The following is a 13,264-nucleotide window of genomic DNA, read 5'->3' as shown; positions in this document are numbered from 1 at the left end:
GGAGGCTGGTACGGAAATCGAACCGTGCTGCTGGCCTGCTTGGTCTGCTTTAAAAGCCAGCGATTTAGCCTTGTGAGCTAAACCAGCCCCATATTCTGGGTTCTCTTCTTTTTTTTAATATAAATTTAGAATATCCAATTCATTTTTTCCAATTAAGGGGCAATTTAGCGTGGCCAATCCACCTACCCTGCACATCTTTGGGTTGTGGGGGTGAAACCCACGCAGACACGGGGAGAATGTGCAAACTCCACACGGACAGTGACCCAGGGCTGGGATTCAAACCCGGGTCCTCAGCGCCGTAGGCAGCAGTGCTAACCCACTGTGCCACCGTGCCGCCCATTCTGGGTTCTCTTCTGTTGCTTCCCTTTGCTATCCCTCGTCCTGGCCACCCTCCAGAGATGTGGGGCTGGATTCTCCATTGCGCCGGCAATGCACCCATGCCCAGGGATTTCCCGGTGGCATGGGGCTGCCCACAATGGGAAATCCCAGGTTGGATTCTCCGAGCCCTGACGCCAAAATTGCGTTCAGCGAGGGGACGGAAAATTTCACGATGCTCCGCCCCTGAAAAGCGGCATATTCTAGGAGTATCCACGGCCAGGCCATTGCCTGAGGCCCACCCTGCAATGCTCCGTCCCCGATTGGCCGAGTTCCCGATGGCGTGGGACCCTGTGGTCTCACCCATTGGGAGCTCAGCGTGATGGCTGTGGACTCAATCCACAGTCGGGGGGAGGGCCGATCTGCGGGCAGGGGTGGACATATTCGGGGATGGGGACACTATGGGGGAGGGAGGGGTTCTGGGACAGGCAAACTGGCTGAAGGGGGGATGACTATTTAGCGGGCTGGGTCCGCCATTGAGCACCGCGCGGCCACAGACCCGGCAATGCTCCGGGCCGTGGGAGCTCGACACTGCCTCCCTGCTAGCTGCCCCCACCGGAGCAGGGAATCGCTGGCCGTTTTGTGCCAGTTTTCCTGGCGTTAAACACCGCTGTTTTCACGCTGGCGTGGGGACTTAGTCTCCCAAACGGAGAATCCAGCTCCCCATTCGCCGGCTGGAGGAACGGATTATCCTGCTGCCAAAAACTAGTGTGGCTGGACGGAGACTCCCGCCCGTGGTATCTCCACATTCCCTGGAACACTGCATCCCAGTGTTATCCTGATCATGGAATGCTGTATCTTAAGGTTCCCATAATCCCAGGTGGTATCCTGAGTTGCGGTGTCCCATTCCGAAGTATAGGTGCAGGTTACATTCACACTCTCTCAGGTAGGGAATGATGTGTGGGGATACGGAGGAGAGGAAGGAAGGGAACTGCGAATGTGGGTCCTAACTTGTGTTATTCTTTAACTCCGGGTAGACACTGTTCCTGAAGGCTGTGAAGGCTTATAACATTGGCAATTTCCGCAACAGTATAACTGAGATGGAGCACGCACTACCTGAGTATTACAAAGTGTATGAGGAATGCATCAGTGGCTGTGAGGCATCGTGCGATGTGACTGGGTTCAAGGACTTTTACCTAGCAGTGGCAGGTGAGTCACGTCTTGAGGAAGGATTACTATCTGAATCACAGCCTTACCTGATCGTGAGACATAGGAGCAGAAATAGGCCATTCTGTACTTATTTTTAAAACTTAGAATACCCAATTCATTTTTTCAAATTAAGGGGCGATTCAGCATGGCCAATTCACCTACCCTGTACACCTTTGGGTTGTGGAGGTGAGGTCCATGCAAACACGGGGGGGGAATGTGCAAACTCCACATGGACACTGACCCAAGGCCAGGATCGATCCTGGTCCACGGGGCTGTGAGACAGCGGTGCTAACCACTGCACCACCATGCCGCTCTGTATTTTCTTTTGTGCTATGACCCTTTTAAAAAAATAAATTTAGAGTACCCAATTATTGTTTCCAATTAAGGGGCAATTTAGAGTGGCCAATCCACCTACTCTGCACATTTTTGGGTTGTGGGGGCGAAACCCACGCCGACATGGGGAGAATGTGCAAACTCCACACAGACAGTGACCCAGAGCCGGGATCGAACCTGGGACCTCTGCGCCGTGAGGCGGTTGTGCTAACCACTAGGCCACCGTGCTGCCCGTGCTATGACCCTTTAAGAACAAAATGGGGTGAGAAGGTATTACAACCCCTGTGCTAGGGTGTGGTCAATTCCAGGCCTCTTGACCTGGAGTTGCAACATAATTGAATTAACCAATAATTCTTAGAAAAATAGAGTAACAGAGTCAGCACAGAAAAGGCCCTTCAGCTCATTGATTGTGCGCTATTCAAAAACAACCATGTAACCATTTCCCAGCGCTTGGCCCATAGCTTTGTGTGTCTTGGGATCACAAGTGCACCCAACGTCTTTGGCCCTTTGTGACCCAATAATTACAGTCACCAGGTTTGTCAATCTAAACACAATTATTTCTTATTTATAACAAGAACTAAGGGCAGCACGGTTCACCACAGCTGTTCCTGGGCAGAATATGGCCTTTTGTCCAATTCATTGGTCACCAGCCAACCAATCGAACTGAGTTCCACCCCATCTCTTGGGTGCCACAAAGTCTGAGTTCCGCTGCTCGGAAAATAGCACTGTACACAATGTTGCAACTAATTCTCTCTGCGGCTTGGCTTGAAGATACATGCCCATTAAACATCCATGGATCAAAGTTTTCTGCAATCTGTGATTCTGGTGATTTTTTGTTCACAGATCATTACGTGGAAACACTGAAATGCAAAGTGAAATGCGAACAGATTCTAACTCCCAATGTCGGGGGATTTTTCGTGGAGAAGTTTGTTGCGACCATGTACCATTATTTACAGTTTGCGTATTACAAACGTAAGTATCCATCCTTATACACACTGACCACCAGGCTGACCGCCAGGCTGACCCACTGACTGCCAGGCTGACCGCCAGGCTGACCCACTGACCACCAGGCTGACCCACTGACCGCCAGGCTGACCCGCTGACCGCCAGGCTGACCCGCTGACCGCCAGGCTGACCCGCTGACCACCAGGCTGACCCGCTGACCGCCAGGCCGACCCGCTGACCGCCAGGCTGACCGCCAGGCTGACCCACTGACCGCCAGGCTGACCCACTGACCGCCAGGCTGACCCGCTGACCACCAGGCTGACCCGCTGACCGCCAGGCTGACCCGCTGACCACCAGGCTGACCCGCTGACCGCCAGGCTGACCCGCTGACCACCAGGCTGACCCGCTGACCACCAGGCTGACCCGCTGACCGCCAGGCCGACCACCAGGCTGACCGCCAGGCTGACCCACTGACCGCCAGGCTGACCCACTGACCGCCAGGCTGACCCGCTGACCGCCAGGCCGACCCACTGACCGCCAGGCTGACCCACTGACCGCCAGGCTGACCCGCTGGCCACCAGGCTGACCCGCTGACCGCCAGGCCGACCACCAGGCTGACCCACTGACCGCCAGGCCGACCGCTAGGCTGACCCGCTGGCCACCAGGCTGACCCACTGACCGCCAGGCCGACCACCAGGCTGACCCGCTGACCGCCAGGCCGACCACCAGGCTGACCCACTGACCGCCAGGCTGACCCACTGACCGCCAGGTTGACCGCCAGGCTGACCCGCTGACCGCCAGGTTGACCCGCTGACCACCAGGCTGACCGCCAGGCTGACCCACTGACCGCCAGGCTGACCGCCAGGCTGACCAACTGACCGCCAGGCTGACCCGCTGACTGCCAGGCTGACCCGCTGACCGCCAGGCTGACCGCCAGGCCGACCGCCAGGCTGACCCGCTGACCGCCAGGCTGACCCGCTGACCGCCAGGCTGACCCGCTGACCGCCAGGCTGACCGCCAGGCTGACCCGCTGACCGCCAGGCTGACCCACTGACCACCAGGCTGACCCACTGACCGCCAGGCTGACCCGCTGACCGCCAGGCTGACCGCCAGGCTGACCCACTGACCGCCAGGCTGACCCACTGACCGCCAGGCTGACCCGCTGACCGCCAGGCCGACCGCCAGGCCAACTGCCAGGCTGACCCGCTGACCGCCAGGCTGACCGCCAGGCTGACCCGCTGACCGCCAGGCTGACCGCCAGGCTGACCGCCAGGCTGACCCGCTGACCGCCAGGCTGACCGCCAGGCTGACCGCCAGGCTGACCGCCAGGCTGACCGCCAGGCTGACCGCCAGGCTGACCCGCTGACCGCCAGGCTGACCGCCAGGCTGACCCACTGACCGCCAGGCTGACCCGCTGACCACCAGGCTGACCGCCAGGCTGACCCGCTGACCGCCAGGCTGACCGCCAGGCTGACCGCCAGGCTGACCCACTGACCGCCAGGCTGACCCGCTGACCGCCAGGCTGACCGCCAGGCTGACCGCCAGGCCGACCCACTGACCGCCAGGCTGACCGCCAGGCTGACCCGCTGACCGCCAGGCTGACCGCCAGGCTGACCCGCTGACCGCCAGGCTGACCGCCAGGCTGACCCACTGACCGCCAGGCTGACCCACTGACCGCCAGGCTGACCCGCTGACCGCCAGGCTGACCCGCTGACCGCCAGGCTGACCGCCAGGCCGACCCACTGACCGCCAGGCTGACCCGCTGACCGCCAGGCTGACCGCCAGGCTGACCGCCAGACTGACCGCCAGCCCGACCCACTGACCGCCAGGCTGACCCGCTGACCGCCAGGCTGACCCACTGACCGCCAGGCTGACCCACTGACCGCCAGGCTGACCCGCTGACCGCCAGGCTGACCCGCTGACCGCCAGGCTGACCGCCAGGCTGACCCGCTGACCGCCAGGCTGACCCGCTGACCGCCAGGCTGACCCGCTGACCGCCAGGCTGACCGCCAGGCTGACCCGCTGACCGCCAGGCCGACCCACTGACCGCTAGGCCGACGCAGAGCAATATTGCCTAATGCACATTGCACACATTGACACAGGCACAGAGCAATACACACAGCTCCTACTTCCCCCCTCTCACACACACAGACACACACAGACACAGACAGAGGCACAGACACACACACAGGCATACACAGACACTCACACAGACAAACACACACACTGAGAGACACACAGACACTGAGAGACACACACACGCCAACACACACACACTATCTGACCACTTTGTGAAGATAACACGTTTCTACGTATCTGTCTGTGTCCATCATTCTTTCTCTTGCCTCACTGTATCTCTGTTAGTCTTTGTCAGATTTTGTCTATCTCTATTTCTATCTGCTTGTTTTTGCTGCTCTGTTCGCGGGGGCTGGTTTAGCTCACTGGGCTAAATTGCTGGCTTTTAAAGCAGACCAAGCAGGCCAGCAGCACGGTTCGATTCCCGTACCAGCCTCCCCAAACAGGCGCCGGAATGTGGCGACTAGGGGCTTTTCACAGTAACTTCATTTGAAGCTTCCTCGTGACAATAAGCGATTTTCATTTCACTTCTCTGTCCGTCGGGCTGTTGATGCACCTTTCCCTCTTTCTGTTCTTGCTTGTGTTCCTCTGTATTTTTACAGCCATTTCTGACCCTGTTATTTTGTGTCTGTTTCTTTGAAGTAAGTTTGGATGAGTTTCTTTGTTTGTCCCTCAATCCATCCCGTGCTCCTGTGGTCCAAAGTAGAGTCTCTTTGACTGACCCCACTATTGTCCAAAGGGTTTCTATTTCCCCCGATGCTGCACACAACTTGTCTCTGCCTCTACCCCAGGCTCAATCCATCCCCTTCGACAGTGAAAACACCCGCAGACCAGTGCACTGCTACTCTTGTGGCGCTACCTGCTTCTGTGCGTGGGCACTTTAACGGTTTTTCTTCAATTTCCTTTGCAGATTCTGTTACTTTGGGGGTGTAGTCACACGTTCAGCTCAGACCTGTGGCAGCTTCTTCCAATTAAAGGGACAGCACCAACTATTTGAAGCAGAGAACATGCTCTGCAGTGCTTAAAGGAGCTGAATCCCAGCAAGACAATGTAGAGAGTGTGATGGTGGGGTGGTTTTGTTACTGTTACCACACCCTGTGCGAGCACTCGGTCAATTCCAGCCCACTTGACCCGGAGTCAAGGGAGATTAACAAATAATTCTTAGAACCTACCGAAAGTTTCTGGCTGCCCATAACTACAGTTAGCAGATTTGTAAATTTAAACACAATTAATTTTTATTAATAACTATGAGTAAATAGGCAGCAAATACAACTGTTTAACTATTATTCTAATTCATAATCCTAATCCCCCTCTTTAACTCATCCCACCCTCTATATACACACACACACACGCACACACACATACATACACAGACACACACACAGATGCACACACACATAGACACACACATAGACACACACATATACACACACAGACACACACACACACACGCACATACACACATACATACACAGACACACACACAGATGCACACACACATAGACACACACATAGACACACACATATACACACACAGACACACACACACACGCGCACATACACACATACATACACAGACACACACACATAGACACACACAGACACACACACACACACGCACACATACATACACAGACACACACAGATGCACACACACACAGACACGTACACGTACACAGACACAGACACAGACACAGACACGCACACACACATACACATACACACATAGACACAAACGCACACGCACACACACACATATATACACAGACACACACACAGACACACACACAAACATACATACACACACACACACATACATACACAGACACACACACAGACGCACACACACACATAGACACACACACATAGACACACACACATACATACACAGACACACACATAGACACACACACACATACATACACAGACACACACACACAGATGCACACACACATAGACACACACACACACACACATACATACACAGACACACACACGCAGATGCACACACACATAGACACACACGCACACACATATACACACACAGACACACACACAGACACACACACACACGCACATACACACACACATACACACATACATACACAGACACACACACAGATGCACACACACACAGATGCACACACACAGACACGTGTACACACACACACACAGACACGCACACACACATACACATACACACACATAGACACAGACGCACACGCACACAGACGCGCACACACATATATACACAGACACACACACATAGACACACACACAAACATACATACACACACACACATACATACACAGACACACACACACACACACAGACGCACACACACATAGACACACACACATACATACACAGACACACACACACACACATACATACACAGACACACACACAGATGCACACACACATAGACACACACATACACACACACACATACATACACAGATGCACACACACAGACGCACACACACATAGACACACACACATATACACACAGACGCGCACACACACACACACACACACACACAATAAAACTCTTTTCAGGTGGACCTTCAGTTGGAGGTTTTTGTTTTCCGTCTGTTATGTTTTTCACTGTAGATTCATCCAGGTCTCAAAAATGTCTCTGCAGATTCAGAAAACAGCAGATAGACAGAATGTCTGAAGAAAGAGAAAGAGAGAGAGAGGCAGAACCAGCAGTTCTCAGCATCTTCCCTCAGCATCCAGAACCTGATTGTCACTTCCTGGGTCCTCTGAAAACCATCCCACGTGGGTCGGACCCAATCACCGCCCGTCACCGGGCAGAATATGGCCTTTGGCCAATTCATTGGCCACCAGCCAACCAATCAAACTGAATTGCTCCGATCTTTCGGGTGTCAGAAAGTCTGAGTTCTGCTGTCCAAAAGATAATCTCCACAGATATGGGCCAAATGCGGGCAAGTGGGGCTAGCTTAGTGATAGAAACTGGGCGGCATTGGCAAGCTGGGCCGAAGGGCCTGTTTTCATGCTGTAAACATCTATGACTCTGTGACACTAGGGAAGCTGGAGTTTAGATACAGATCAACCGTGACCTTAATGAACGATGGAACAGAACTAAGGGGCTGAATGACCTCCTCCTGTTCTGAATGAAATGAAGTCACATAGGGTGGATTTTGTCATGTCTCCATTTGGCAGCAGGTTGACAGTCACAGGGGTGTGGGGGTGGATGGGGAAGGCTGAAGAATCGGCTGCCATCCCAACTCGCCTTGATTTAATTGGGGACGGAAAAGGTTGAGATGGGCCTTTCTGCTCCAAGGCCCTTGGGTGAATATTTCTATCGTGGAACCTGATCAATTGGCAACTCGGTGAGGACCTCAGGTGGTGACAGAATTCAGAGCAATTTCTATGTTTAATTCTGTTATCCAGCATGCTCGCTATTTGGTTTTATTTTAGTTGGAAGTAATTCTTGTTTCCTTGCACAGTGAATGATATTAAGAACGCAGTGTCCTGTGTAGCTACCTACATGCTCTTCGATCCACAAGATGAAATCATGCAGCAGAACCTGGTGTATTATCGATTTTACCGAGAACAGTGGAGTTTACAGGAAGGAGATTTCCAACCTCGCACTGTGAGTCTGGAGCTTTGCTGCTCTCTCCACATCCCAGATTTCACACTATCTCATGGAGGCACTGCATCAGGATTATATCCTAAAAGGTCCCTAGTTCCAGACAATCAGTCACTCAGCGTCTAACCCAGGGGTGGGCAAACTACAGCCCGCGGGCCGCATGCGGCCCGCCAAAGGTCTTTATGCGGCCCACCAAGTCATTAAAAAAAAACATTTTTTTTTAAGGTTAATGGGGGGGGGGGGGGGGGGGGGGGGGGGGGGGGGCTGTTGGGTTACTTACTGGTATAGGGTGGATACGTTGACTTGAGTAGGGTGATCATTGCTCGGCACAACGTCGAGGGCCGAAGGGCCTGTTCTGTGCTGTACTGTTCTATGTTCTACATGAGGCGCCCAGAATCATAACCGGGTGAAGTAATTATTTTACTTAATATACTATGCGGCCCTTTAAAATTGTGAATTTCTGAATGTGGCCCTTGCACGGAAAAGTTTGCCCACCCCTGCTCTAACCTGTCAAGTCATCCCAAGAATTTTATACATTTCAGTGTGATTATGGTGGCACGGTAACACAGCGGTTAGCGCTGTTGCTTCACAGCGCCTGGGACCCGGTTTGATTCCTGGCTTGGGTCACTTTCTGTGTTCTCCCCGGTGTGTGCGTGGGTTTCCTCCGGGTGCTCCGGATTCCTCCCACAGTCCAAAGCTGTGCAGGTTAGGTGGATTGGCCATGATAAATTGCCCTTAGTGTCCAAAACGTTTGGTGGGGTTCCTGGGTTACGGGGATAGGGTGGAGGTGTTGACCTTGGGGAGGGTGTTACTGATCATTCCTCTAATGGCCTGTTCTTTTCCTCCTGTTTCCAGGATGCTCATCTCTACTATAACCAGACCCGGCTACAGATTCAATTACTGGAATTTGCAGACAACTTCTTGCAATCAGATGATGAAGTGAGATTTCTGGATCAGTGATGAAAACATTCGGAATTGGGTGGTATTTAAAAGATTTTGCTGAGCTTTAATAATAATAATCTTTATTGTCACAAGTAAGCTTACATTAACACTGCAATGAAGTTACTGGGAAAATCCCCTAGTCGCCACATTCTGGCGCCTGTTCGGGTACACAGAGGGAGAATTCAGAATGTCCAATTCACCCAACAGCACTTCTTCGGGACTTGTGGGAGGAAACCGGAGCACCCGGAGGAAACCCACGCAGACACGGGGAGAACGTACAGACTCTGCACAGACAGTGACCCAAGCCGGGAATTGAACCTGGGACCCTGGCGCTGTGAAGCAACAGTGCTAAGCACTGTGCGACCCGCCCACCTAGGACTTTGGAGTCGGAGGAGGCCAATCAGCTCTTTGAATCTGTTCCAAGGACAGCACAGTGGCGTAGTGGTTAGCACTGCTGCCTCACGGCGCCGAGGTCCCAGGTTCGATCCCGGCCCTGGGTCACTGTCTGTGTAGAGTTTGCACATTCTCCCCATGTTTGCGTGGGTTTCGCCCCACAACCCAAAGATGTGCAGGGTAGATGGATTGGTCGCACTAAATAACCCCTTAATTGGGAAAAAATGAATTGCGTACTCTAAATTTAAAATTCACCATTCAGATGGATCCTGGTTGGCCTGTATGTCAAACCCATCTACCGACCTTTGCACCGACCAAATCTCTTTAACATTTAAACATCTCAATCAGCTCTTCTAAACTCAGAAAAATACAAGACAAAAATTAAAGTCTGTTAACATTCTTCAATCACTTAGTGTCAACAGGAAACAAAATATACTGTCAGAGGGTCAGTACTTTTTTTTTTTATAAATTTAGAGTACCCAATTAATTTTTTCCAATTAAGGGGCAATTCAGCGTGTCCAATCCACCTAGCCTGCACATCTTTGGGTTGTGGGGGCAGAACCCACGCAAACATGGGGAGAATGTGCAAACTCCACACGGACAGTGACCCAGAGCCGGGATCGAACCTGGGACCTCAGCGCCGTGAGGCAGAGGGTCAGTACTGAGCGAGTGCTGCACAGTCAGAGGGTCAGTACAGAGGGAGTGCTGCACTGTCAGAGGGTCAGTACTGAGGGAGCGCTGCACTGTCAGAGGGTCAGTACTGAGGGAGTGCCGCACTGTCAGAGGGTCAGTACTGAGGGAGGGCCGCACTGTCAGAGTGTCAGTACTGAGGGAGTGCTGCACTGTCAGAGGGTCAGTACTGAGGGAGTGCTGCACTGTCAGAGGGTCAGTACTGAGGGAATGCTGCAATGTCAGAGGGTCAGTACTGAGGGAGTGCCGCACTGTCAGAGGGTCAGTACTGAGGGAGTGCCGCACTGTCAGAGGGTCAGTACTGAGGGAGTGCTGCACTGTCAGAGGGTCAGTACTGAGGGAGTGCTGCACTGTCAGAGGGTCAGTACTGAGGGAATGCTGCACTGTCAGAGGGTCAGTACTGAGGGAGTGCCGCACTGTCAGAGGGTCAGTACTGAGGGAGTGCTCCACTGTCAGAGGGTCAGTACTGAGGGAGCGCCGCACTGTCGGAGGGTCAGTACTGAGGGAGTGCTGTACTGTCAGAGGGTCAGTACTGAGGGAGTGCTACACTGTCAGAGGGTCAGTACTGAGGGAGTGCTGCACTGTCGGAGGTTCAGTACTGAGGGAGTGCTGTACTGTCAGAGGGTCAGTACTGAGGGAGTGCTACACTGTCAGAGGGTCAGTACTGAGGGAGTGCTGCACTGTCAGAGGGTCAGTACTGAGAGAGTGCTGCACTGTCAGAGGGTCAGTACTGAGGGAGTGCTGTACTGTCAGAGGGTCAGTACTGAGGGAGTGCCGCACTGTCAGAGGGTCAGTACTGAGGGAGTGCTGCACTGTCAGAGGGTCAGTACTGAGAGAGTGCTGCACTGTCAGAGGGTCAGTACTGAGGGAGTGCTGCGCTGTCAGAGGGTCAGTACTGAGGGAGTGCAGCACTGTCAGAGGATTAGTACTGAGGGAGTGCCGCACTGTCAGAGGGTCAGTACTGAGGGAGTGCCGCACTGTCAGAGGGTCAGTACTGAGGGAGTGCCGCACTGTCAGAGGATTAGTACTGAGGTAGTGCCGTGCTGTCAGAGGGTCAGTACTGAGGGAGTGCCGTGCTGTCAGAGGGTCAGTACTGAGGGAGTGCTGCACTCTCAGAGGGTCAGTACTGAGGGGTTGCTGCACTGTCAGAGGGTCAGTACTGAGAGAGTGCTGCACTGTCAGAGGGTCAGTACTGAGGGAGTGCTGCCCTGTCAGAGGGTCAGTACTGAGAGAGTGCTGCACTGTCAGAGGGTCAGTACTGAGGGAGCGCTGCACTGTCAGAGGGTCAGTACTGAGGGAGTGCTGCACTGTCAGATGGCCAGTACTGAGGGAGTGCTGCACTGTCAGAGGGTCAGTACTGAGGGAGTGCCGCACTGTCAGAGGGTAAATACAGAGGGAGTGCTGCCCTGTCAGAGGGTCAGTACTGAGGGAGTGTTGCCCTTTCAGAGGGTCAGTACTGAGGTAGTGCTGCACTGTCAGAGGGTCAGTACTGAGGGAGTGCCGCACTGTCAGAGGGTCAGTACTGAAGGAGTGCTACACTGTCAGAGGGTCAGTACTGAGGGAGTGCTGCCCTGTCAGAGGGTCAGTACTGAAGGAGTACTGCACTGTCAGAGGGTCAGTACTGAGTGAGTGCCGCACTGTGAGAGGGTCAGTACTGAGGGAGTGCCGCACTGTTAGGGGGTCAGTACTGAGGGAGTGCCGCACAGTGAGAGGGTCAGTACTGAGAGAGTGCCGCACTGTCAGAGGGTCAGTACTGAGGGAGTGCTGCACTGTCAGAGGGTCAGTACTGAGGGAGTGCTGTACTGTCAGAGGGTCAGTACTGAGGGAATGCTCCACTGTCAGAGGGTCAGTACTGAGGGAGCGCCGCACTGTCGGAGGGTCAGTACTGAGGGAGTGCTGTACTGTCAGAGGGTCAGTACTGAGGGAGTGCTACACTGTCAGAGGGTCAGTACTGAGGGAGTGCTGCACTGTCGGAGGTTCAGTACTGAGGGAGTGCTGTACTGTCGGAGGTTCAGTACTGAGGGAGTGCTGTACTGTCAGAGGGTCAGTACTGAGGGAGTGCTGTACTGTCAGAGGGTCAGTACTGAGGGAGTGCTACACTGTCAGAGGGTCAGTACTGAGGGAGCGCCGCACTGTCAGAGGGTCAATACTGAGGGAGTGCCGCACTGTCAGAGGGTCAGTACTGAGAGAGTGCCGCGCTGTCAGAGGGTCAGTACTGAGGGAGTGCTGCACTGTCAGAGGGTCAGTACTGAGAGAGTGCTGCACTGTCAGAGGGTCAGTACTGAGGGAGTGCTGCCCTGTCAGAGGGTCAGTACTGAGGTAGTGCTGCACTGTCAGAGGGTCAGTACTGAGGGAGTGCTGCACTGTCAGAGGGTCAGTACTGAGGGAGCGCTGCACTGTCAGAGGGTCAGTACTGAGGGAGTGCTGCACTGTCAGAGGGCCAGGACTGAGGGAGTGCTGCACTGTCAGAGGGTCAGTACTGAGGGAGCGCCGCACTGTCAGAGGGTCAATACTGAGGGAGTGCCGCACTGTCAGAGGGTCAGTACTGAGAGAGTGCCGCGCTGTCAGAGGGTCAATACTGAGGGAGTGCCGCACTGTCAGAGGGTCAGTACTGAGAGAGTGCCGCGCTGTCAGAGGGTCAGTACTGAGGGAGTGCTGCACTGTCAGAGGGTCAGTACTGAGGGAGTGCTGCACTGTCAGAGGGTCAGTACTGAGGGAGTGCTGCACTGTCAGAGGGTCAGTAC

The 13,264-nt window shown here is 54.0% G+C and overlaps 2 protein-coding genes across 6 annotated transcripts in view; one reads left to right on the top strand and one right to left on the bottom strand.

The window, feature by feature from the left end:
- Positions 1–13,264, bottom strand: part of LOC119954522 (peptidyl-prolyl cis-trans isomerase FKBP10-like) — a 102,926-nt gene that overhangs the window by 60,659 nt on the left and 29,003 nt on the right.
- The window catches only part of LOC119954524 (cartilage-associated protein-like), a 30,856-nt gene that overhangs the window by 11,765 nt on the left and 5,827 nt on the right, over positions 1–13,264 (top strand). For 4 of the 5 annotated variants that reach the window (XM_038779819.1, XM_038779821.1, XM_038779820.1 and 1 more), the window contains 4 exons: positions 1,353–1,524; positions 2,701–2,829; positions 8,353–8,498; positions 9,351–9,434. In XM_038779819.1, coding sequence (XP_038635747.1) covers positions 1,353–1,524; positions 2,701–2,829; positions 8,353–8,498; positions 9,351–9,434 — 531 coding nt within the window. Of the gene's footprint in view, positions 1–1,352; positions 1,525–2,700; positions 2,830–8,352; positions 8,499–9,350; positions 9,478–13,264 lie in introns of all 5 variants that reach the window. The other variant, XM_038779822.1, reaches the window with a different exon arrangement.

This window comes from Scyliorhinus canicula, chromosome 19, assembly GCF_902713615.1.
Source record: "Scyliorhinus canicula chromosome 19, sScyCan1.1, whole genome shotgun sequence".
Lineage (NCBI taxonomy): Eukaryota > Metazoa > Chordata > Chondrichthyes > Carcharhiniformes > Scyliorhinidae > Scyliorhinus > Scyliorhinus canicula.
The sequence above is the reverse complement of the archived record's forward strand: the minus strand, read 5'-3'. Positions and strand labels throughout refer to the sequence as shown.